This window comes from Strix uralensis, chromosome 7 (assembly GCF_047716275.1).
Source record: "Strix uralensis isolate ZFMK-TIS-50842 chromosome 7, bStrUra1, whole genome shotgun sequence".
NCBI lineage: Eukaryota > Metazoa > Chordata > Aves > Strigiformes > Strigidae > Strix > Strix uralensis.
In genome coordinates this window covers 20,553,941-20,579,352 of record NC_133978.1, presented here as the reverse complement: position 1 = coordinate 20,579,352, position 25,412 = coordinate 20,553,941, and the positions used below count along the sequence as shown (strand labels likewise).

The following is a 25,412-nucleotide window of genomic DNA, read 5'->3' as shown; positions in this document are numbered from 1 at the left end:
CAGAGTAAAGGAATAAGCAGCAACTTGTCAAGCGTGGGGTGGAGTGGGGAGGCTTTTTAGCAGAAGAGGAAATGGAGCCAGGAGACTCTGCATGCAGGTCTCAGCTTTTGCAGAGACGCAGCTTGGGGAACATCCTCCAGGAGGTATTTTCTACCTGACAAGAGCTTCGGCTAGCAAGAAGCACCCCAAGGGGCAGGGCAGCTTTCCCCAAACACTTGAAAATGAGCTATTTTCTTCAGGGAACACACCTCTTACACTTGGCAAGGAGGAGAATTTCACTTGCCGTTTATCAGGGCGACTACGCAAAGCACGGCCTGTTTCCAGGCCTCACAGAGACACTTCTGTACCACCAAGGCCTGGGCGTGCTCACGGCTGCCACCCTGTGCAAAGCGTTTTCCTTCCTCCCTGACTTCACCCCAGGTGCTGCCCCATGCCCCGCCTGCCTTGGGGCCCTGCCCAGACCCTGGCAGGGGCTCCCCGGGGCCCACCGGCGCTCGGGAGACGCGGCGGCTCCCCAGACCTCCGCGGCGGGCGGCTCGGGGGCGCCCAGCACGGCGGTGAGGAGAAGCCACCTCGCGGCTCCTGCCCACAACCAAGATGGCGGCGCGGGGAGCGTGCCAGCACGAAGCCGCTCTACCCTCCCGCGCTCGCCTCTATGACTGGCGGCGGGCGCGGCCACGTGACGCTTTCAACCGGGCCGCGCGGGACCTGCGCCGGGAGGGAGCGAGGCCGCGGCGGGGGCGCGCGGGCGATCAGGTGACCCTTGCCCTCACCCTACCACCGCTGCCGGCCGCGGCGGCGTGCGCCCGTCCCCTCCCTCGGCGGGGCCCGGGTCGAAGGTGACCCCGGGCGGAGGGGCGGCGGGACGGCGGGACGGGACCCGGGGAGCCCCTGCCAGGGTCTGGGCCCGCCTCCGGGGCGCCGCTGCTGGCGGACTGCGAGGAGCCAGCCCGCAGCCCCCTGGCACCGCCGCGGCCGGTGTCCCCGCGGGGCGCCTCGGGGAACGCGGGAGACCGAGAAATGCGGGTGTTCGGCTTAATGCCGGGGTCCGCGACGCGGCCGGTGCGGGGAGCCGGCCGCTGCCCGGGGAGAGGGGCCGGGCGGCGGGGGCGTCCGCAGGCCGAGGGCTGGGCACTGCAACGGCGCAGCCGGCCGCGGCGGGAGGAGAGGGGGTTCGCCGCTAGCGCGGGAATGGAGCCGCAGGGAGGAGTAAGGGGCGCGGAGCGGGCACAGCCTTGGGGTGCGGCTCGGGCCGCTCACGGTCTGTTTTGGGCGCCCTGTTGCCAAATTCTGTCAAGCTTCCCCTGAGATAATTCTTGTCTCCTAGTGAGGGCGAAGAGACACGGCGAAAATAAATAACACCCCACAGTTGCTCAGCCAATAGTTAGGTGTGATATTACAGCTCAAGACAAACACCAGCCACTGACCCAGCGTGGGACTCGGTGGTGCCTTGGCCGTGGCGATGTGCCAGAAGCACACAGAAGCAGCAGCAGGGAAACCCCACGCTAGCTTTCTGGTGTGTCTCATTAAAGCCACCAGAAACAAGTTCTGCTTCACAGAGGCAATGAGGCCACCAGTGCATTTGGAATATGTCAGTGATGTTCAGAGGCCTTGCTACAGAAATTGTAAATGTTGAAAAATCCTACAGGGGCAGTGAATTTGAAGGCTGACAAGTATGCTATTCTCACATCCAAGTTAGCTTTTCACATAGTACTTTTTATTCCGAAGGGTAAAGCTGTACTCTTTGTAGTAGGGGAAACAGTCACAAGTGACATAAAGCATAAAGACACCAATATACAGAGAGTGATTCTGTTGTGGTTCCACTCTAGCTAATTCAGCTTTCCTTTCCCATAAAGGACTCCTCATTCATGGCTTGGGCCAAGCAGCCGTAGGGTGGACCATCAACTGTTCTGCAGGCACTGACGTGACTTTGTAAACACCAGCTGTAAGTCAAGGTCCTTGCACGGACAACACTTCTGCTCAGGTAAGGGCCCCGAGTCAGCAGAGCACCACCCAAGTGCAGCTGTCCAGCATAGATCTGGGGGGCAGGGAAGAGTCTGGCTGCTGGTATTACTATCTTCTATTACTGTAATTTAGTGGGACTAAGTTATTAACAGAAGCCTTATTTTAATGTGAGAGCATTAAGCAGTTAATTGTGTTAACGTGCACAATGACCTCAGCTTGCTTTCCCATAGCAACCACACCGTGAAAGTCCTTTCAGGGACTTCTTTAGCAGCAAAACAAAAAATGGGAGCACTGAAATTATGTCTGTAAGGTGTTAGTCAGCCTGGAAAGTTTTCTTTCAAGCCAGCAAATTTTCAGGAGGTGTAGTTCAGTGGAGTATAGCCACAGCTTGCTCTCTGTCCTGCAGTCTGGCTTTTGAGACATTTCCTCTGAGGCTGTATGTCACAGGCTACACTGAGAGCTCCTTATATCCCAGGGATACGCACTTCTCCAAGCACAGGCACACACGCACACAGAGCTGCATGAGACGTGCTCTGTGCTTTCTCATAACAAGTTTTCAGAGAGAGCACAGTGAACCATCCATGTCCCATTACTTACTAATGAATTACTGAAACTTGAGCTGAAGAAACCTTCTCAAGGTGTTTTAATCAATCCCTCAGCTAGGTCAGATTCACTAGAGAAACTTTCTCTAACCTGTTCTGAGAAACATCACCCATCTCCTTCCATTTGCAGAAACCTCAAGTCATTGGTAGGCAAATTTATGATCTCATAAAAGTTGATATACATCTGAATGGCAGTTCCTCTTACCTCAGAAACATTTTCCTACATTGCTCTCCAGTCTGTCTTGTTAATATAAAGTCCAAGGCACAATCAATCATTCCCGTCCCATCACATTGACCATTTGAGAATGATTACTGAAATTTGAGTTGAAAGAGCCTCCGGAAATGATCTAGCTGTATGCAAACATTTCAGATTTTCACCATTTTGTTTTTAAGGAAGGCAGATTCATATGAATTGTACAAAAAGAAGCCAAATTTTCTTAAATATAGCATAAGTAGATATTTCAGATGCCACAAGGATAATGGTATTTTTAGAGGGTTATTATTTCTGCAGCTGTTTTACAAAAAAAAAAAAAACCAACAAATTAGACAATGACATGTTAGGAAGGAAAATGCAAGGGTGATGGAGATTACAAGGTTCTCAGGACAGACAGAAGGGTGGCAAGCTGTTGAGCTGCTGGCCAAAGTATCTAGTACAGAAAATGAATGATTTTCACATTCACATTTTGAGAACTGATACCACTTTGCCTGAGGTGAGGAAATACGTATGCCATGCAATATTATGCGAATCAAGTAGACACTCCTGATATTTCAAACCAAGCCTGTCTTAATGAGATTCCATACAGTGCTCTGCTGCTCACTCTTTAATAATAAACCCCAGTGTTTAAAGACTGTCTGAAAAGTGTCAGGAATTTCCAAGGGTTGAAGGTCTTTTGTTCTCACAGTGCAAAACTGTGAGGCTGTAGCTGAGGGCAGAGCAATAGCAATACCATTTCTTGACCATATGTTTTAAAAAAGAGATTCTGTGCAACTTGTTAAGCAGAGCTCACATTATAATGAAAGAGATGTAGAAGGACTTTCATAGATATGTTTGAACTGGCTGACAACTACCGAAGTGCTCTTAAAATCCACGTTGCCATTATGGCTGGAAGTTTAAAATGATGCTAACACCTTTTCAGTAAAATTGAGCTCTCAGGAGAGTGATTTCTCCTGCCTTTGGGTTTTAGATCGTTCTGTGCATTATAAATCACTCCTCCACAAACCTGCACATAGGATAAGTCCTTCTAGTAAATCTCCCCCTTAACTATTGCAGGTCACCACTAGAAAAAATGTGGCATTTGAAGGTAAGATGCATAAGGTGTTTTGGTGTCCTGGGTTACATAATTTTAAACTTTGCTGTTTGGGGAGGAATATGCAGCAACATCAGTTTATTCCTTGAAGAATCCATTTTATAATGTTTGTACATAGGTTTTTAATCAGCTCCCTCTATTTCAAGAAAATACCCACCAAATCTGAAAAGCTAGAGGACCTTCAAGACTTGTCTTCCACAAGCCTCATTTGGCTAAGACCGTTGTGTACTACAGATCTCCCAGATGTTAAGTTTTGTGAGGACTATTTACTGGGGAATAAAATCTCTCCCCCATGGCAATAAATGACCAAATGCAAGTGCATTTGTCTCTTGGTGCCTCTGGTTTTATAGGAGCAGAGATGGGTTCTTCAGGTGAAAGGGCAATGGCTGACCTTTGAAGAAATACTTGATCACCTAGCTCTTTTCTATCCTTCAGTGTAAGACTGTGCTTTTGTCATTTAAAGGGTTTCCTTTCTTCAAATATAGGGTAAAGGTGGCAGCTTGCCTTCTCTGGATGTAAACCTTAAATCCCGGTGTGCTGGTGGGTGGATTTGTCTGAGATGCCAGAGAGAATTTGTACCCAATGGTTAAAACCTGCTGCCTTCTTTCCTCTCATAGACACAAGGAAATAGCTTTTGTTCAGATACGGCATGGTAACTCCACAGGAAAACACCTGAGTATTTTCAAACACTTCACACCAGTGTTTCTTGGTGGTTGTCAGAGGTTGGGGAATGGATTCAAGACCAGTTAGCGACTGGCTGTAGCTGCAATACTCCTGTTGCTGAATTATCTTTTTTCTGTGTTTCTCTTGTCCCAGTCTGACACTTGCCTGAAAGTGCCTTTGATTAAGGAGATGAGTGACTTTGCCTGTTCTATTGATCAGAATAAATTACCAACAGCTAATTTATGGACCTCACAAAAGTGCCTTTGACATGGTGAATTGTGCTCTGTTGTTCAGGTAATTGGGTTGTCAGGAAATGTTATTGGTTACTATACAGTTATCTCTTAGAGAATTTTGGCCTGTTTCATGGAAATGGACAAAATCTTTTAGACTTCCAGTTCCCAGGATGTCATGAATACAGAGCAAGAAGGAAATAAGCATTCTTCTTGTTAGTAGTGAGTGTAGTAAGAACATTCGGACTGCTCTATGTTGATATCCCATTGCTGACTTCTGTAAAAAATAAAATTACCTTTCTTGTACTTGCAAGTTCAGGGGGCTTGCTAGTTGCCAGCATTTGCAGATTCAGCTTAAAATGGGGGGAAAACATGCTGCTTAGGACAGTATTCTTGCCGGTAGAGATTCAGAATCTTATAATTGGCTTTTTGATGTCTGAGAAGGATAGAACAAAGGTCACCTTTTTTTCTGGGTATGTTGCAAATATGACAAAGATAAACTTGGTTCTGTCACACCACTGGAGAACACACAAAACACACAGAAACAACAAATGGGCAGCAGGAAGGTGTTTTTACACATGGTTGTTCTAGCAGCCAGCTTCCACGCTTGCAGGCCATGACATCTGCAAAAGTGAGAAAAATGCAAACAAAGGATCCTTGTGAGGCTAAAAATAAAAGCAGCTCAGGAGCTCACTTTGGGTGTTTGCGTCAAGAGCTCCTACCTGAAAAAGTTTGGACTCTTCCTCTAATTCTGTGAAATGGGATTTTTCTAATTGAGATTACAGGAAGCAAAGAAATTTTTTACCTTAAGACAGAAACAGCAAACAAATAATCCTTTCCGATGATGCCTTCCTCTGTCTGTTTCTGCATGTGCTGTGTTTGAATACATGTATGTTGGTCATATAGTGGTATGGCATTTTTAACTCATTGTTCATTTTCCCCAAGTGAGAGACACTTGTAAAGGTTTGTTTTCTTTTTTAGTTACTGGCTCCAGATCAGTGGTAGCTGCAGGAAAGTGTAGATGATTATATGGCTTTTGTGTTTAACTTTGAACACATTGATTTCTATATGAGTATGTCTCACTGTTCATGTCCTGCTGCTGTGAGGTTCTTTCCGTATTTGTCTCCCTACTGCCCCAAGGGAATGGCACTAACACAGGGATTCAGTAAGAGATGGTCCTTCAGGTAGCAAAAGCTGTGTTTGTTCAAATCCCTGAAGAGTAGAAGAGCGCAGAGTGGGAATATTTGGTGGGGAATCACTGCAGGGAGATGCAATGTGGGATGCCATGTACCCAGCAGGGCACTTTTGCATAAGCCTGTGTCACAGCTTTCTCCCTCAATATTGAGAGTCAAATCCCTAGAGCCTATAGAGTGACCACAGCCAGAGGCAGGTCTGACTGACTTGGGTGTGCTCCTCTGGCCAGCCACGGAGGAGTGCATATGTGTTCTTGGCACCTGCAGGGGTGGCCAAACACAGCGCAGAGCATGGATGGATGGGCCTCGAGGCCGCAGATGGACCTACCAACAGGCTGCTGGGCTTTGGTTCTCTCTAGGTCCTGCAAGAGCAGTGCTGCGTGCTGTGAGGTGGTTTTGTTTATATCCTGCTAGCTCTGAAAGTCTCATCTCGGGAAATACCAAACCTTTTGGGGAACAGAGGAATTGTCTCTCAACAACCCGCGCAGCTGCTCTGTGAGTTCTGTGTCAGACAGACCTGGTCAGGTCCTGGTGTGGTTGGAATGAGGGAGCTGCACTGGTGGGAGCATGATGACCTTTGGAAGCTCTCTGGCCAGTGACCACATCGGTTTCTCTATACACAGGTCTAGTTTCCTTCCTTGGATCAGCTCTGTGCTTACACCAGGAGTTTGTCCACCCAGCAGCTTTGTAGACCCCAGGGGGAAGGAATGGTTAAGGAACGGCTTTTCTCCACCCAATTCAGTCCGGGACCAGTACTGACAGCTGAGGGAGGGCTATGGGCAGCCTCCCTCTGCCATTGCTTCTGTAGGAGCTCTGTGATTCTTAGAACTCCCCTGAGTTTTGGGTTATCAAGCGCCCCTTGTTGCAGCTGCATCAACTGCAGAATGGCTCATTTACCGAGCACAACAACGGGCTCCTGTTTGGGCAGGATTCCACTGGCAGTCTGTGCCTGACCTGAAGACCTTTGATATTTTGGCTGGCAGACTAGTTGTCTGTGCCCTGCTTGGTATTTCCCTGTAAAATATGCTCTAGGTTGTCTTTTCTTTAGGAGACGTTACCCTTCCTCCCACTCGCTCCTGAGTCCAAGCATCACTGCAAACGCTCTTAGCTGGAAGGTCCACCCCTTTCTGCACTGAGCATGCAGACCCACTATCCACTGCTTCCTCGCCAGACAGCAGAGCATTCCAGCTCAGAAGGTGTCTCTCAGGTCCTGCAGTTGGACACATCTGCATTTCCAGTGTTGCTTCCTGGAAGGGACATTTTAAATGTACAGTACAGCTGCATACTGCCAGTATCAACACGAGCGGGAGAGGCCTAGGATAATGGGCTGCTTTGGGCTGGTAGTTCCAGTGGATCCTCATACTGCTGCTTTTTGTGGATATCTGTGCCTACTGTTACCCAGGGATGACAAGACATACTGGAGGAGTTTGAATTGTTCTGATGGGAAGAGCACACTTGCCTATACCATGCCTACCTTTTGATCTTGTTGACATTTTGATCTACTTCTTGTCCTTGAAATTACATTTTTCCTCCTCTTTTTTAGAGAAAAAGGTTTAGAGAGACATGGAGCTTGAAAGAATCATTCGAGACACACTGACACGCTTCATCCAGTCCCACATCCCTGCAGCAGACCTCAGGTATGTTGAGATAGGAAGATCCAGTATCATTGTTCTAGCTTGAACTCTGCATTAATTGTCCCTCTACACATTATACTGAACTCTGTAGCTTTCCTGTGCTTCGTGTTGCTTTTCCTTAAGTCAGATCCAGGATGCAGGTAATTTACACAGGCTCTGATGGGAATGCTTCAAAAACTATTGTTTAGCATTGCAATCTAACAATGTCATTTCTTTGACAGCCAAGATGATTAATTTCCTGTCCAGTAATACACGTTAGAATATGGGATTCCCTTCATTCCACAGTGCTCCCAAAGGGCTTTCTGAGCCACGTAATGCTATGTCAGGGCTCTCCCTTTTATGAACTCTGCCTTGAGGCTGGAACACAGTGGCTGGTTTTGCAGCCAGTGGCAGCAGTGACACAAGTGTGGAAAGCAGCAAGCAGAGAACACTGCATCCCATAGAAATTGCAGCTTGACAGAATATGATGCCCTCACCTGAAATACCAACCAGCATAGAAAAGTCAGGGTTTGAGCACTTGGAATATTTTGATCAGCTGAGCTGAAGCACCTACAGGGGCACAGCCTTTGGGCACACACTGGGGCTTTCATTCAGTGCTGGCCAGGAAGCAGGAAGGCATGCAGTATTTTATCTGTAAATACTTCCCACTCAACCACTGACCACCTGCTACCTGGCTTTACTGGTGGGATCTGCCCATAAGATACAGTCCACATAGGTCCTTCTGCTCTTCTAGTGGAAAGACACAAGGTTAGGGGGAAAGAGGGTGGAGAGAAAGAGAGGGAAAAATGGGCCTGTTGACCCTACTGCCATGTCCTATGTTCTCTCTGTCTCCAGTGGGATGGATGATGTTTTCTTCTCTTACATCACTGGTGTCCTGGAAGAGCTGGGCTCACCAGAGTCCTCTGAGGAGACTTTTGACATGGACACCTTTGTGGAAATGATGGAGGCGTATATCCCTGGTTTTGCAGAAATCCACAGGTATGTGAATGTTACTGCTTTGTATGTGCATGTCATGCACTGGGGGCCTGGATCAAAGCCCCTCAGTACCATAAATAAATTATTTTGTTATACCCAGTTGAAGATGTATTAGTACCAGACATGTGTCATTATGATTAAGTCAGTCAGTTTGAATACACAGATGCTAATCCCAGTGTAGTTTGCAAGGAGGTCCTTGGCCATCTGAAATACCAGTTTATTTTACTGGGCTTCCCATCAAGTGTTCTCTTTCTATAGAGAGGCAGCCAAGTAGGACAGGCTACTGGTTTTATTCCTCACACTAATTATACAGCTTCTGTCTTGCAGTGGGGATGTTTGTGAAATGATGTTCTCCCTCTCAGAAAGGCTTGGTGAGGCTCGCAACAAAGGTGAGTTAGACAATTTCAGCACAAGAGGGTATATTCTTCGCATTTTCAGTCTTAGTGTTTGGAGTTAAGCAATACCACAGGATAAAATACAATCTTGTTTGCCTCAGGATCTCATAAGGTAGCCTGAATTGATTGACTATTTTTTTTTAATGTTCAGTTGGGTTTTTGATATCAACACATGGGAGGTTTGAGTCATATGGAATACTGTCCAAGACATACTGGGGTGGAAAACACTTGATCAGATCTCCAAACACCTCTGTTGAGATCAGATCCAAAGTAATAAGGAAGAAATAGCATATACAGGGCTGCTTGTTGAAATTCTACTGTAGATGAATTCTGAAAGTGAGGATTTCTGCCTGCCTCTTGATAGCCATCTCCCTAAGTGACACTACCACTGGGCAGCCCATGTCAGGCACATCATCAAATAGAGAATCCACCTGATTATGTGTATCACTTCTAGACTTTGAGCATCCTCAAAGCTCACTTCGCATTCACCCATGAACCCTGGCACAGATGCAAAATCAGCAGCAAGTGCTCTGGCCTCCACTGTGCAGGACTGGAGAAGACTACACTATCCCAATGGCCCTTTCTAACCTCAATATTCACAGATCAGCAGGTCTGCTGTATTAATCAGCCCCAAAGGTATTTCCCACTAAAGGACAGACAGGTGAAGTGCCTGGGTATTAAACTTTTCAGGACACACCAGTCTGGGTTTTGCTTATCTAGCAACATCACTGGTGTCTTGCCAGAAGGCTACACAGTCTAGAACAGACAGTCCTTTCTTATCTTACTTGCTGCTTTCTTGACCTTGACAAAATCTACTGCTCTGCTTTGGTCCCCTGCATCCTATGCTTTGAGGATCCTGATGTAGCCAGAATGTGGAAGGACAGCACCATGCCAGTTTTAGAGAGGACAGAACAGAGGTGAAATGATACTACTTACAGTGACACAAAAAGAGCCTGTAAAGAGAGATGCATCAGAGTAACTTGAGCACAGGATGTGCTGGCTCACATACAGCCTGGGGACTACCAGAGTGTATTCCCATATTTAAAATCAAAACCACACCTTAGTTCAAAGTTAGAGCAAACACCAGGGAATTCTTAGAAATGTAACAAAAATACTGTAAGTATCCACAGTCTAAGTGCTAAAGGGCCGAGAATTGACAGGTAGAATTGAATACACAAGCAGCCCACGCAGTAAGGCCTGGAAATGCAGCACTTGGGCACTCCAGCGTGCACTAGCACTGCTTTCCTGCAGGTCAGTGTAAGGAGAGCTGCTGCTGTCCCCACTGAGGGCAGGAGGAACAGTAGTGCTTCCCAGTCTTGTCACTTAAGAAGGGATTTGCTTTGGCACACAATGCGCTAGCAATCTGGTGCCAACAGAAAACAGAGAGCTCTACCTTTAGTGGGACTGTTCCTCAGGAGATATCACTATGTCTTTAAGAAAAACCTAGCCAAAAGACTGTGGGAAGTGGGAGTGAAGCACCCTCTGAAGACCTGACCAAGGGCCAGGAGCCTGGAGCTGGAGCCTGCAACGGGGAAAGGCTGTGCACTCCAACAGACGGAGCCGGGGCCCAGGTATGAGCACCCCGCAGAAGAGCAGGAGCACTGGGGACAGTCACCCAGCACTAGGCTACCAGCATCACCTGAGGGCATTTTCTGGCTCTGGAAGGAAGCACAGCATAGGCTGTGACACAGCATCACTGGCATCTGTGATCTTCTCCATTGTATGGCCTGAGCAAGAATCTGTCAGTAAGTGGAAAAAGAAAATTATGTGCTGACAGAAGAGTATGAGCCATCACTCTGGCTCATCCTTTCCAGCCACAGGATGAGCCAGAGCAATGGTTGAGAGCCTGTCCCAGCGCCCTCAGAGATCCCACAGCAGCACTGTGGGGACACCTCTGCGGCACTAGCCAGGCTCCACCCCACTTCACCCTGTTCCCCTAACCTCCCTTCACAGTTTGAGCTGGATCACCATTTCTCCCCAGCTATCACGCAATATCTGCACAGGAAGCAGTCATGTCTGGGTGTCAGTCCTGAAGAAGCCTGTCCCACCCTCAGTGACCTTCCATGCTGTGCACTTACTGAGCTATACAGCACTGAGTCATTGACCCAGCAGTCCTGATCCTGCGGCACCATTCAGCATGACCCATGCTACAGGCATTGCAGCACCTGGCCGATCTCCCTTCCTTCCCCCACGCTCTGCTTGCTGTTTCTCCAGTACTGATCTCTTCCTGCTCTGCAGCGCAGTCATTCTGTGTCAACAGCCTTCTAGCAAATGGCGCTGCTGCGCTTCGTTCTGATGTAGCCGCAGGTCGCTGTTTAGCAGTGCCATCCCTTTCTGATAAAGCACACATAACTTCAGAAGGTGAGCAGGAGTTCAGGCATTCGCACCACGGTGTCCAGCTCCTAAGGAGACACATAGCACAGCCACACCGATGAACGAGTTCACAGCAGCCCTACTTTAAAGAAAGCTGAAATACAGGGGGAGGAGATCAAGGAAGAGTGATGCTTTGTCCTTGCAAAGATACAATCCCCTGTTAGCTTCAGGAATGGGATTTAGTCACTCTTGTAAGGAGAGAGAGCTCTCAGCTAAGGGCAAGCTGCATTTCCTGACAGTGCAAAACCAGAGAGGCCCTTTTCAATAGCCCTCTCCTCGCTGTATCCCCAACTTACCTCTTGTCTCTTGCTCCAACTAGGAAGGCGATGACCTGAAGGATGGGGTGGAGCTGCTACTGGAGATGTTCCCGGCCTGTACCATGAGCCAGGCAGAGAAAGCACTTGCCATGGCCTTGGGGAACTTGGAGGAGGCAGTGCAGTTAATTGTGGAGGAGAAGGTGGAAATTGGTCCAGCAGGTGTGAGTGTGAAGGTACCGCATTCTGAGCTGGGTGCCAGCGGGCCAAGGAGCAGGGCAGAGCTCAGGGACATACAAATGTCCCAGCTGTCTGCTGCAAGCAGAGGCTTTGGCCGCAGGAACTTTCCACACAGTGAGCCAGGAGGATCACCCAGAACAACAGCCCCTCTCCCTCCCTTGAGTCTCTGACTACAGGCTGTGCCCCCAGCAGAGCTGTGGCTGGCACCCCCCTTCCCACAGGGGCTGGAGTGCTCCGCCAGCAGCTGGGGTCACCAAGCTAGTAGGGGGGTAGCTGTACACCCCACATGTTCTGCTACTCACACACCTGCCTTGTCTCCTCCCAGGAACTGGCACGGCCCCGCAGAGCACCCAACCACGAGGAACTAAAACAGGTTATCCTACAGAAGTAAGTACCCAGCAGCAAAGAACCCCTTATTCTGAAACTGCCACTTCATTTGTTGCGGGCAATGTGGTCTATAAAGAACTATAAAGTACGATGCTTAGTAAGGATGCTGTGAAGCTGATTTGGGTGTAGCTGAACACATCTAAGCACAAATACAATAATCAGGTGGGAAAACAACACAGGCTTGGGTTTGTTTTAGAGCTCTGGCACAGAAACAGGTTACCTGCACCAGCTGGGTCACAGCGCCGGCTGCGCGTGAAGTTTCAGCCTCCTGCAGACACAGTGTAAATCACAGTACTGTCAGCTGAGGTCCCGGTTAAAGGCACAAACATCGTGCTGCAGCTCAGGTAACAAACACATGGTGACTTGTAGAAGTACAGCAACTCATTCATACCTCCATCCTTGGAGACAGTCCAAACAAGGCTAAAGATATCTTTAAGAGACTGCCTGTACAGCAACACTGGGAAGATTAAATCTCAGTTGCTGAAGGTGTGAATTCAATGCATTTAAAGAAACCTCTCTAAACTGCCCCTATGGACTTCTTTGGGAATGAAAGTAGATTTAGATTGGTTTACCTTTATTCATTTCCAAAAGCATTTAATTCTCAATAGGAGAAGCCACACTGTGGTTTCATCAATCTGCTTTAAGATCTCAGCTTTCATGAGTATCCTCCTGTGGGCATGCAGATTCCACATGTCTATCCAGCCACATCTTTTCCACCACTTTACATCCTCCCCAGTGGCAGAATAAACAAGTCAGTGGGCTAGGGAACAATAAAGCAAGGCAGAATAGCATCCAGGTAGAATTAGCAATTGCTGTCCTTGCCTGTCTGCTGTGCAGACTTGTTTCAGGGTGACGTGTAAGGGAACAAAAAAGCACCAGCTGCTAGTTATGTTTCTGGGAGCTTCACTTTAATGACATTTTGGCAACATCCTGTACTTTAAACATCACTCAAGCACAGGTACAGAGAGCAGATCACCATAGCTGAAGATACACAGGAGCAACTATACTAACTACTGAGGGAAAAGTCATGGTCAGCTGCGCTGCCCACCTGCTAAACTAGCACCAAAGTCTCAAGAGTAGTAACTCAGCAGTACAGCAAGTAAATGCTTGGGCCCTGATGTTTCAGTCACATAGGGAGTGAGGTGATGCTTCTATGAAGTCGCTTCCAGCACAGACCTGTTTTGTAGTCAAGTAGTAAGTGGAGTGTGAAAGGAACACCATCTCTTCAGGGCAGAAGCAGCCAGCTTGGTCCTGTAATCTCACCTTGGCTGCTATCACTTGGGCTGAGAAGGAGCAAAGCTGCCCCGAAGGCAGAGCACACCAGACCTCAGCACCTCTCTCAGTTCTGCAGGGCCTACTGGCATCCTCAGCCTGAGTTCTCAATTCCCTTCACATACAGCCAAGGATGCTACTTCAGGAGAATCCTGCTGGGTTCTCACCAGAAGGATGACACACCTCTTGCCCATTTCATCCGGAGGGGAACGTTAAGTGCTCCTAGCTGCAATCTAGGCAAGTAGGACACATTGCACAGCCACAAACCAGCCACAGGAGAAAGGACATAGGCTGTGAATAGCCCCAGGCATGTTACAGGGTTCACTAAGTGCTTCTTGTCTTTCAGATACATGATGGTGGATAGTGCAGACGATCAGAAAACACATCGGCCAGCTCCACCCAAAGAGGTAAGAGCAGCAGTCCCAGCTCACCAGCAGTTGGAATGTCCTTTGGCTAAAAAATCAGGCTGCAAGTCCAAAAAGCAATGGGGCAGGCCAAAGGCAGAAACACTCATAGAGCCCGCTAGTCAGCAAAAAGGGGAGATCAGCTTAGCTAAGGTGCTGCAGGGTCTGTCAGTTCCTACCATTCCTGACTAGCCTGGCTCCTGCTTCCCCCCATCAGGCAGCTTCCTTCCCAGTTTTGGCCAAGATTCCCAACATAAAGGATGGGTAGAGCAGCTCATCCCAGTCTTCCTGCACCCACCCCGCCAGAGCACAGCTCTGCTGCTGCTTGTTGCTTCCTCTTCCCTAGCAGTGTGGCTGTCTATTCACTTGGTGTTGATGTCTTTCCAGGCTCCCAAGAAGTTGATCCGCTATATCGATAACCAGGTGGTGAGTACAAAGGGAGAGAGGTACAAAGACATTAAGAAACCTGAGAGCGAGGAGATGAAGAGAACCTACATCAGCCTCAAACCAGCCAGAAAGTACAAGTTCCATTGACATCCAGGTCCTCCTGCTCTTCAGCCTCCAGCTCACCAGCCAGGCATGGCAGGACAGACATGTGGCACTAAGGATGAGGGGACTCCTCCACCTGCCACTAACTGGAACTAACCTGGGAGCCAGGACACTGCTTTCAGCTTCCTCAACTAACCCAGTTGACAAGGAGAAGACTTCTCTCCTTGTGTAGCTGTCCCTCTGCCCCCAGGGGCACACTGCAGTGGCTCTTCAGGGCCTGGGCATTCTCTGCTATTCCTTGCATGGGACATTTTTAGATCCAAGATGTGGCTTGTGCTTTTTGCAGCAAGCTTTTTACAAGTCTGTGTGCACTGTTGCTTTAAACTGAGTGCCAGTGTTAATAAAGATGATGTGAGTTGGTGTGTAGTTGAGCCAGAGTGTGCACATGCTTTAGAGACACTGCCTCCAATCCCTCCTGGGGCCAAAGATAGGAGCAGGATCATCCTCTCTTCCCCTAATTACTTTCTTCATCACATTCACCACAAGATGTGGCTGCTGTTTGGTTAACCACCTAGTGGATACAAGGGCTGAGGCTGAACTCCGCACCAGAGCTAGGCTCTCCCTGCCAACACAACCTGCAGCACTCCATAAACACCAGCCGACAGCATGGCCAGGGGTCCTCCCATTTCTCACCACTGCTGAGTGCCAAAGCTCCTGCTACACAACACAGAGCAGGATATAGTAGCAGGCCTGGGCGCTACTGAAATGTTAAGTCAAAAGCTGGAAGAAACAAATGGCAATAACCAACTGCTTTCGGTGACAGCACAGCTAGGTTTGGTGTTTTTCTGTCAGTGAAACTGCAGTTAGGAGCATGTTCCCGCTGAAAATAACTCCCATCTTGCACCAGCCTAAACCAGTGCCCTGGGCCTGGACAGACACTGCCTGTGCTGGGGCCATGCCAGCCCTTTGGTGCGAGGCTGGCCAGTGGCTGTGGGCTGGAGCTGGGCTCACTCTGCCCTCCTCCCAGAGCCCAGAGGGGCCTGCCCTCTCCCAGGAGGAGGGCTGGCAGCTTTTTTTTTCTGCTCCAGCTGGCCTGTTTTGTTCCACAGCTCTGTTGGCATGCCCTGCACACCCACCCCAGGGGACAGTCCCCATCAAACACTCTCCTGCTCTCTGGACAGCTGCTGCTTAGAGATTTAAAATACAACAAATAATAAATCCTAGCTATTAGCTGGCCTGGCCAAGGCCTGTTCAGCACCATGGTGTTCCTGCAAGTCACTCGCTCTCTCCACACCACTGCAGAGGGAGTTACTTTCCCCGAGGCACCAACAAAACCCACTCACGAACACCCAGTGGCTGCTAAACAGCTCCAGAGGAAAGAGTGAGCCCCACTCAGGCCAGCCTCGCCAACGGGACCGACCTCTCCCTCTGCACGTCTCCACAGCAGCCAGTTCCGGCATCCTCCTGGGATCCCAGTGTTGCGTCAGTCCCCCCCTCCCCGACAACAGCAGTTCTAGATCTGGAGGTTGATGAAAGGGGCAAAGCCAACCACGTCCTGCAGGAGAACGAGAGCCCTCTGCAGTGGAGGCTCCACATCCAACTCCACCCCACGGCTTCGGAGGATGCTCAAGCTGGACTCGGCCACGTTGTGGCAATGCTTCACCTTCAGAGAGCGCAGCTTGGGACAGTACTCAGCCAGGACCCTGCCAAGAAAGAAACCACATGCAGGTTGCAAGCCTGGACTCCTAACTGCACCACTCATCCTCTTTTCTACTCTGAGCAGCCCAGCACTCACGACTGTGCCACACATGCACCATCCTTTGGGAGCAGCACCCTGGTGGCCTGAGAGAAACTCAAGGGACACGGTGAGATCCCAGACGTACCCTCCACAACATGCCCAGAAATTTGCTGCTAGTAGCACTCAGTGCCTCTCCTGAAGGGCCTGCTAGTGGCTTCTCCCCCAGACTGAGCTCTCATTGCTTTCAGCATGAAGAAATCTGACTTTTCTCTCTGGTTCTCTTCCTCTCCCCATCCCAGACACCTGCCATCCCCACCCTGGCTCCCCTTTACATTGCTCAGTACCTGATGGAGTCATTCTTGACTCGCAGACATCCTGTGAGGTCCAGGTGCTCCAGCTCAGGGCAGCACTTGGCAATCTCCTCAACCGCCACGTCACCCACGTTGGCATTGACAGCCAGCGACACAGACTTGAGCCTGCTGCACTTCTGCACCAGGTAGCAGATGGCCTCGTCCTTCAGCTGGCGACAAGCCGTGAGGTCCACAGCCTCCAGCGCCTTGCAGTGGTCAGCCAGGCTGCGCAGGGACAGGCTGTCCACCCACTCGCAGTGAGCCAGGGAGAGCCGGCGCAGGTTGGGGCAGCTCAGCGAGATGGCCACCAGCGCGTGGCGGCTGAGCTGGGCACAGCCCTTCAGCTGGATCTGGTGCAGGTGGTGGTTCTGCCCAATGACCGGGAGCAGCTCACTGTCCGTCAGCCAGTCGGAGCAGTTCTGGAGCGCCAGCTGCTGCAGCACTTCGTTGTCCTTCAGCAGGTTAACAAAAGCAGCTCGAGGGATGGCAGGTCCGATCTGTGTGGGGAACCCAGGTAGAATAAGACATCCCCCTGGGTTTCAGATCAGCCAAATAATCTCAGCAAATACTCTCCCCCCCTCCTCTCTTCCACTGTGACAATGGTGACCAAAGCCACCCCCTCTCCTCATCCCAGGGCAAACCCTGCTGTGAGGCTCTCCTATCCTCATGCCAGGGCTACTGCCACAAGCTAGAAGATGCTCTGGCTTCTCCTTCCCCCATCATCACTTCCGCATTTATATACTCATGATGAAGCACCACACCTCTGCTTTCCAAAAACTCTTTGCTAGACCACTCTATGTCCTCACAGAACAGCAGGTACTCCTGACTTTCCAAGTCCCAGGCAGTGTCTCCCAGGGCCAGCACAGGCACTCCATGAAGACCAGGCACAGAGTTATCTCCTGTCAGACCCACCCTATTGCACAACCTCCGTGAGGTCAGACAGGCCATGCCACTCTGGAGCCAGCTTGTGTTTCTGCCAGCCAGTGCCCCATAATGGCCTGGGTGGAGCTTCCAGGCTCACTCCTCCCAAGGCCTCTTGCTAAAGACACTGGCATTGCTAGGCCCTGAATCACCGCCTCTCCTCCCTGAGCCCATCTGTCCAGTCTGACACCCAAGCCATTAACCCAAGCTCCTGAGCAGCCTCCTTGCTGGGGGTTTCTTTTCCCCACAGAGTCAGATGTTCCCCTGTTAGCTCCCGAGCAGTAGGCCACCTGTGTGTCCCCCAGCCTCAGAGCCATCCAATACCTGGCTTGAGTCAAAGCAGCGCATGTTGGCCAGGTACAGCTGGATGAGAGACTGGAACGACTTGCTGACCCTCTGCAGGCTCAGGAGCTGCTGCAGTGGCAGATGACAGAGGATATGTGGAACCAAGATGTCTTCCCAGGGCAGGTCCAGGAGGCATCCCCTGGAGGGGGTCAAACTCATCATCAGATGCCAGGGAGCCAGGCTACGGTGGGAGCCAGGCTAGGTCACTTCACACCTACTGCCAGGTGCCTCTAGGAGGAGCAGCCAGAAAGAAAGACTCAGCGACGTCTCCCACCGACAGGCCAGAGGGTAAATCCCCTTGGCTAGCCATCAGCAGGGCACACACCTGCCACCTGCGTCACCTCCTCCCCAGCCTGGGATGTTCACTGCTCAGGCATCCGAGTCCACCTGCCTGCACTGCCCTCCAGCAGAGCTCGGGTGAGGCTTTCCACCACATGCTTAAGGAGTCCCTGTCCCTCAGCAAAGCAGTAACTGCTGCAGCATTACCGCACCACCCGCACGGTAGCTGTGCCTAGCTTTCGTATCTAAGCATCACTCTACCCGGCAGCTAGCCCCCTGCATCCAGTGCCGGGCCACTCGGGCACCTTGCAAGGGGGAGAAGGCAAGCACCTGCTCCTTCCCGTGGGGAGCAGCAAGGCTGCTGGCTCCCCCCAGAGAGGTCTCCCTCCGAGGAGCGGGACTCAGCATCTCTGCCGAGATGAGGCCGCTGCGGAGACGGCGGCCTCGGGCGCCGAGGGGAAGGGCGGGCAGGAGCCGAGGAAGGTGCAGAGAGGTCCCGGCAGCCCCGAGCCCCCCAGGCCGCGGCTGGAGGCCGCGGTGAGTATCGGCCCCAGCAGAACCCGCAGCTGGGGGGGGGGGTAGCCCTCGCCCACAGCTATTCCTCCTCCTCCTCCTTCCCCGTCACCCCCCGGGGCCCCGCTTGGCCCCAGAGCCGCCGCCGGGCCCGGCTCCCGGGCTGCCCCGCCACCACAGCGAGGAGGCCGCGGGAGCCCCGCCGAGGCCTGCACGCCCCGCAGCGAGGCGGCGGCCCTGCCCCAGCCTCCCGCAGCCCGGTACCTGCCGCCCCGCCGGGGGTCCCCCGGCCGCTCCATACGGCTGCGCCTCTCCCCACCCCCGACGCCAGCGTCCAGGCGCGACGTCACGCCGGCGGGCGGAAGTGCGCGCGCCCCACCGCCACGCCTCCGGCCACGCCCCCTTACCTCGCCCCGGCGGCAGCGCGCCGGTTACCGGGGCCCGGCCGCGAGGCGCCGGGAGCCCCCGGACAACGGGAGCCCTCGGGGCGGCGGGGAGTGCTCGGCCTTGCCAGGCCGGGGCACCGGGCGGAGGACAACGGTTCCGGCGCTGCGGGCGGGCCAGCGGGGCCCGGCGGTCATAGGTCCCCCTAGTGCCCCAGCAGCTGCCGCAGGCTGCTCCCAGCGGCGCGGCGCTCACGCCGGCCCCGGTACACCAGCTCCCCGTGCGCACCAGCTCCCCCGTGCACACCACCAGTCCCAGTTCCCCAGTTATCCCAGTTCCCCAGCGCACGCCGGTTCCCTAGTGCACACCAGTCGCCCCAGCTCCCCACGATCCCAGTTCCCAGCGCACACCGGTTGCTCCCGCCCCGCGGCTGCCCCGGTTCCCCGGCGCGCACCGGCTGCCCCAGTTCCCCGGTCCCCAGCGCACGCCCCTGCCCCGGCGGGCGGCCTCGCGCATGCGCGGCGCGGCGGCGCTGTCCGTTCAGCACCACGCGGAGCCGGGACCCGCCGGGACCCGCCGCTGCCGGTGAGCAACGGCGCCGCCCCCCGGCCCCGCCAGACCCCCCCTGCCCGGCCCCCCCCCCAACCCCCTGCCCGGTCCCGCTGCCCTCTCGACGGGCTCTGCCGCCCTCTCTCCGCCCGCAGGAGCTGAGGGACCCCTGGGAAAGGCCGGTCCCCGGGGCTCACAGTTCTCACAGCACCCCCGAGCGGCAGCCGCTGGGTTCCCGTTCCTCCGCCGGTACCGGGCTGCCCCCCCCACCCCAGGGCCTGGGATAGGACTGCCCGCCCGCGGTCCGCCGCCCCCAGCCCGCATGCCGCGACCCTGCCAACCGGCCCTTCGCGCTTCGGTCCCCCGCCGGTGCCCCGCCTGCCCCTGTAGCCCCGGGGAGCGAGCGGGGCCCGTCGCCTTGCCGGCAGCCCCCGCGGAGAAGCGGCCCGGGCTCCTGCTGGCGCAGTTGCCATAACGACTTCAGGCAGGGCTCCCGCAGAAGCAGATGCTGCTATTTCCCCGCTGCTGGTTTGCGGGGCAGGCCCCCCGTTGGTACGGCACTCTTAGCGACACACCACACCTCAGAGCTGGCCCTGATGGGTGACTCCATCCCTGGCGCGGATCTGAGCCCTGCCACCTTGTGCAGCACCAAGCTGCTGCTCAGTGCTGGCGACAGGCACTGTAAAAAGATTCACCTGGCAAAAGAGCAGGGCCCACATACAGTGAACGAGTCCCAGATCCCTGCTCCTGAATTCCCTGGAACAAGTTCCCTTGCAAACAATGACCTGTCTATGCACCCTGGTCTGCTCATTCCCTCCCAGTGTGGAGGCTGGTTTGGGGAAAGGTCTTCTTATCCACAGTGCCGGTCCTCTGGGGGTAGCTACTCACGCTACCTGTCTGCCCCTGGACATGTAGCACCTGCCCCTTGAGTGGCTCCCTGAGTTAGCACAGTGCTTTTCTCATTTACAGAAGGACAGGTGAGGCAGGTATTTTCAATTTTCTAAAGGAGCTGAGAATGGCCCCAGCCATGGCCTGGGACAGCCCTTCCTTCCCCTGCGGTGGGGGCACAGAAAGCTCTGGGAGTCCTGATCCTGCTTCTAGACCAGGAGGTTTCAGCCCTGTGCTCACTCTGTTCTTGAGATCCTGCTGTGAAATAGAAGTGTGGCACCTGGCAGGGAGTCCCTTAATATTGCCCCTGTAAGTGAATGACTGTGACTGTAGTTGGCTACAAGGAGGCTTTTCGAAATAGTGGTCTTGGTCTGGATAGGAGGTGAGGGAGCACCAGCGAGCAAGGGAGCGCAATGCTCAATTACACCTGGCCTTCGTTGAAGGCTTTCTGTGCCAAACCAGACCTGGCTGGGAGCCCCCAGCTTGTGTTGAATCCTTGCTTGGAGGAGCTGTGTTGTGGAGTGCTTATTATCCTTCCTGAGCAACATGTGTGCTGGGCTGGCAGGTGGGACCTGCTCTGCTCCCCTACCAACCTCTGCTTATGTTTTTCATTTCATCTGATCCAGCTGAGCTGGCTGAGTCACTTCCCCAGGAGTCTGCTGGTAGCAGGGCTCAGAGGAGGGCTGAGAGTCAGCCCAGACAGATTCTGGGTACCACAAGGAGGTTGGGAGGCACCATTATAACAGAGGCAGAAGTGCGACACAGCTGTGTTTGTTTGGCCTCTGTTGCATCCCAAACTTTTCCTGGCTTGCACTGCACGTGGAGAAGGTGAAGACTCTCCTACGTTTAGGATCTGGTGCCAATGCAGAGCCTCAAGGGTTGGTTAGTGCAGGGCCATCTCCGCTGAGCCACTCACGGCACTATTCAGGAATCACACCTAATCCAGCTCACTTCAGCCTGCTTGCAGGACAGCAGTCCTTGTGCCAGGGCTGGGGCACTGCAGCCTCTCAGGTGGTGCTGGCTCTTTTCCAGATACAGCTCTCAGGGTCAGCATTGCTGTGGGAAACAATGAACAGCTTTTCAATTCTGCAGCCTGAAAACAGGTTCCCTAACAGAACACCACAGCAAGTGCAGCAGGGTGCTTGTTCTGACAAACCTTTTTAGGCCCTGAGCTTAGTGCAGCCCTGAGTTTGCTGTTTCAGCATTTAGGGGCATGCAAGCAAGATGGGGAAGAGAAGGGTGAACGTGCTAGCTGTGTCAGGGCACAGCAAGGGTGGCTGTTTCTGAAAGGGCAGGGGCCTCGCTAGCCAGTACCCAGTGAGAGCAACCAGGGTCAGGCACAGCCATATGATTAACAGGCAGGGCCATGGTGATGCAGTAGGGCTGAAGTCAACCTACAAGGGAGGGTCCAAATCAACAGTTCTCATAGGCCAGCATGAGACTAGCTTAACTGAGCTAAGCTAGAGACCAGCACTCCTACAACATTTCTTAACAGGAACTAAGAGCCCCAGACTGAGCTTAAATAGAGTCCTGGGCCTATGGGTAGGACTGGTGGAGGATCCAGGTGAGGCTGGTTAAGGCCACTAAGGTTTATTAGTGCTCCCAGGGCCTTAGCAGCTGTTCATCTGTGGTAGAGCTAGTAGGTTGGTTGGTTTGAGACTATGGCTATTGAGATGTATGTGTTGTGTACCAGGAGTCATGGGCAGTTTCTAGCTGTGAAATGATCAGATTGTTCTCTTTCTTCTCTACAGGTTACTGCAGATGTTGAAAGAGCATTAGAGCCTGTTACTGCATTGTAAGGGTGTATGCTTTACACATCAGAATGTCCAGTGGAGCTAGCAACCTAGGACTACACCAATGGTAAGGATACCCAGCCAGTACTACTTTTGTGCTTATGTCTGTAATGTTTTCCTATATGCAGGGTGGTTGTGGTATGGCTGTACGGCACTGCAGTACAGGGCTTGGGTAGTGTTATCCACTGTAGCTTAGTACTGAAGGGAAAACTCAAAACAGGCAAGCTTGAAGGACTAGAGCTTTGTTCTGCTCTCCTCAGTCAAGAGTTACAGCAAGCTTTTGCCTTTCTGGTAAGATATGCTTTGTCTAAGGTGGGTCTGCATTTGTCTTGAGAGGTGTCTCTAAGTCTTCTTTTTAAGCTTCAACTAGATGCGTCTTTCTAGTTGAGCCCTAAATACTGCAAACTGGTCTGCCAAAACAACTTCCTGAGTTGGCCTTGATGTTAGGGAGATCCTGTAAGACCAGGGGAATTCACCTTGTTAGTCAAGCAGTAGGATGAGGGTAGAGCTTAGGCTAAAAACTTCCTGCTATAAGCTTGGATAACTGCCAGCTTCTAGATTTTAAAGAGGATGTGGGAAAGATTATCACAGCTACTCCTGTAAGACTAACCAATTCTCTCAATTTATCTTCTAAAAAGGAATAAAAAAGGGTTGTGGTCCCGTTCATGTGCAAGTGTACTAGTGTCTGTAAGTGCTATGAGGTCAGGGGTAAGCCTGGTGGAGACAGGACATGAGAGATGAGGAAATAGAGCTGACAGGCACTTAAATTAACCCAGCTGGTGTGGTTTCAGCATTTATCCCGTTAGCTCCATGGCACAGTGTGTGCCTGGTGTCATTCAGGCAGCCTCAGTTCCTGGCTTAAAGAGGGTGCCCCTTGCAAGATCAATGAGGTGAGCTTAGAGGTGCTTCCCTTTCAAGGGGGAACTGCATCTGCTGTGACTCAGCAGGCACATGCTCATCACTTCTGTTTTGTCCCCTCGTAAGATATTGTTTTGGACAAAGTATGTCTGAAGCTGCCTGTTCCTAGAAGCAGTGCTGGGCTGTGACACCTGCAGTGCTTGCAGGGCAGCCGGGGAAGTGTACTGCACAGGTACCTTCAACAACCAGGGAACACTGGTCAGTCCTATGGCTCTCCTGTTATCCCAGTAGCCACTGTTGTCCTGTGAGGGAAAGCAGAGTTCCTGTGTCGGGCCTTGAGCTGATCTGTAGTGATGAGACACCAAGCTGAGCCCTGGGGGGGAGGAAGCAGATTAGCTCACAACTGCTGCTGCAGCTTTCTTGTATCTTTCTTGGAAACATATGGTGCTGGCTGCTCTTGGAACCAGGGCATGGCCTTGGGTCTGATCCTGCTGTCATTTCCATCCTCATGAACATCCCCCTGAAGTGAACAGAGACTTCGGCCAGCTGCACTGCTGCGAGGCAGTGCAGGTGACTAGCTGTACTTTTGAAGAGTCTAGAGAAGCAGTTTGGTTTTGACTTTATCCTTTAGGAAGCAGGGGTAAGTTTTAGGGAATTGGGGCCTGAGGGATGGGAGTCTTGTGGTTAGAAGAGCTGACCTCAAGTCAGGAATCCCAGGCTTTGGTTCCTAAGGTGCTCCTGATTTGCCAGCTGATCTTGGGCAAGTCTTCCCCACTCATGCCTCTTGACTTTTCCCTCGCATTGAAAATGCAGTTATTTCCATGTCAAAGGTATATTAAGGGGTTGTCTGGGTTTCCTCGAGCCTGCTGGGATCCCTAGAGGCTGTTACTGTAGAAGGGTAAAACTTATTTTTAGAAGATTAGTATGATGCCAAGCCAACACTATCTATTACCTGGTATGATGGCTTGGCACTTTGCTGGTTAAACACCTTTAGCCTTGCAAAGACTTTGGGGTCATTTCCTTTACAGTTTTCTACTAGTCTCAAGTGGGGCAAGATGCAAGGTCTTTTCAAGGACACCAGTAGCCTGCGGTGTTCACTACTTAAGATGTGAGAGCTGGGTGCATGGAGCACCCCAGAAGTTGAGTCTTTCAACACTGTTTTTTCTTGGACTCTCACCAGGTTCTTTCAAAGGATCTGACTCCATATTCTTTCTGGCTGCAGGATAAGTCTGACACACTCCATCGCTCTTAGAGTTGGAGTGGACCACAGCTGGACTTCTTGGTTGCATGGGAGAAGGTGTTGAACTTACAGGGCAAACTGCTCTCAGTGAGTGCTGAGATTGCACAGTGCCACCAGAAGCCACTTTTAAGCTGGTGAAACAGGAACATGTGATGCCTTCTGTTCAGCTCTTCCCTGTACATGCCACCTTCCCCTTTCTCTTACTGAGAAGAGAATCTGACAGTCAGTGCTAAAAAAAAAATAAATAGAAGTAAAGCAAGGCCAAGTTGTGCAAGTCAGGGTTGGAAAAGTAACATGCATGAGGAGCTCCTAGCTACACACCAATGCAGGGCTGTTCTGTAGCATCCCCCTCATAAATCCACTGCTTCCAAGCTTTTGGCATGTTCTTTGCATGTGTCTCCACACATCTCCATGGTGGCAGGTTTTGCTCAGTTTCCTCACTATGCTTGTGATTACTGCTTCTTAACTGACCTTTTAGGGTTTCCATACCTTTTTTACAATTCTGTATGTGACCACATTCTCCCTGTGCTGGGTCGGGCTGTGTGCCTGGGGCTTGCTCTTTCTTTTCTGCATAAAATACTCCCTGTATTCATTGCTTTTACTCTCCCTTACACCCTTTCACCTTCCCCCATGTGAATCTTGAGACTGAAGGTGGGGGCAAGGGATCACTTCTTACTGTTGCAGAGATTAGATAGAGAGCAGTTCCAGAGATCTGCGCTGCAGCACAAGCCATGTCCTGGGGAGCTACACCAGAGAACTGGTGATTTGAATTGTTTCAGACTAAAGTTTTCTCATTGGTGTAGTGACTCACCATGGTGAGGTGGGTCTGAGTGACCTGCTGGCAGCCAGGAAGCTCCATCCTCAGTGGAGTCTGCACCCCACCAGCCAGAAATCTCCTGCTTTCCTTCGAGACCATCTTTTTCCCTGAACATGTTTTTACCAAGAGATACTCCCACACAATTGTTCCCCTAACTGTTGTGTAGGGAGATTATTTATGGCTCAAGCTGTGCTGAGGCCCCACCTCCCACGTCCTCAGGACAGGTTTTACCATGCTGGCATTTCTGTCTTCATCTTGACTGAGCAATGCATTTGCAGGGGGAAGCCTGCTCGCTAGCGGGCTGGGACAGAGTCTGAGGGGATTTCTGTAACAGCAGGTGTTCCTGGAGTGTTA

The 25,412-nt window shown here is 51.8% G+C and overlaps 3 protein-coding genes and 1 long non-coding RNA gene across 8 annotated transcripts in view; 2 read left to right on the top strand and 2 right to left on the bottom strand.

Moving 5' to 3' along the window:
- The first annotated feature begins 674 nt into the window (after nucleotides 1-674).
- CUEDC2 (CUE domain containing 2) lies at nucleotides 675-14,428 on the top strand. Of its 3 annotated transcripts, XM_074874791.1 has the most exons (10): nucleotides 675-756; nucleotides 1,857-1,984; nucleotides 7,504-7,597; nucleotides 8,429-8,572; nucleotides 8,897-8,958; nucleotides 10,402-10,535; nucleotides 11,657-11,827; nucleotides 12,157-12,218; nucleotides 13,837-13,897; nucleotides 14,282-14,428. In XM_074874791.1, exons 3-10 carry the CDS (start codon nucleotides 7,524-7,526, stop codon nucleotides 14,426-14,428), a joined length of 855 nt encoding a protein of 284 aa, XP_074730892.1. In that variant the 5' UTR covers nucleotides 675-756; nucleotides 1,857-1,984; nucleotides 7,504-7,523. The 3 variants fall into 3 exon arrangements, with proteins under 3 accessions (XP_074730892.1, XP_074730894.1, XP_074730893.1); XM_074874793.1 differs by lacking the exon at nucleotides 11,657-11,827; XM_074874792.1 differs by lacking the exons at nucleotides 675-756; nucleotides 1,857-1,984 and adding an exon at nucleotides 3,760-4,831.
- Nucleotides 10,542-11,720, bottom strand: LOC141945911 (uncharacterized). Its single transcript, XR_012629674.1, has 3 exons — nucleotides 11,634-11,720; nucleotides 11,043-11,366; nucleotides 10,542-10,703 (listed from the first exon to the last, which is right to left on the bottom strand). It is a non-coding gene; the product is annotated as an uncharacterized LOC141945911 (long non-coding RNA).
- Nucleotides 13,099-19,119, bottom strand: FBXL15 (F-box and leucine rich repeat protein 15). 3 transcript variants are annotated; one of them, XM_074874788.1, is made up of 4 exons: nucleotides 18,937-19,119; nucleotides 17,717-17,967; nucleotides 16,466-16,968; nucleotides 13,099-16,086 (listed from the first exon to the last, which is right to left on the bottom strand). In XM_074874788.1, the coding sequence occupies exons 2-4, from the start codon at nucleotides 17,897-17,899 to the stop codon at nucleotides 15,897-15,899; spliced, it is 876 nt and encodes a 291-aa protein (XP_074730889.1). In that variant the 5' UTR covers nucleotides 17,900-17,967; nucleotides 18,937-19,119; the 3' UTR covers nucleotides 13,099-15,896. The 3 variants fall into 3 exon arrangements, with proteins under 3 accessions (XP_074730889.1, XP_074730887.1, XP_074730888.1); XM_074874786.1 differs by lacking the exon at nucleotides 18,937-19,119 and adding an exon at nucleotides 18,794-18,878; XM_074874787.1 differs by lacking the exon at nucleotides 18,937-19,119 and adding an exon at nucleotides 18,063-18,561.
- A 328-nt stretch (nucleotides 19,120-19,447) lies between these two features.
- PSD (pleckstrin and Sec7 domain containing) overlaps nucleotides 19,448-25,412 on the top strand; it is a 49,335-nt gene continuing 43,370 nt past the window's right edge. The window contains exons 1-2 of the mRNA XM_074874765.1: nucleotides 19,448-19,498; nucleotides 22,102-22,210. The gene's annotated coding sequence lies outside the window, so the exon portion shown is untranslated. The remainder of the gene's footprint in view (nucleotides 19,499-22,101; nucleotides 22,211-25,412) is intronic.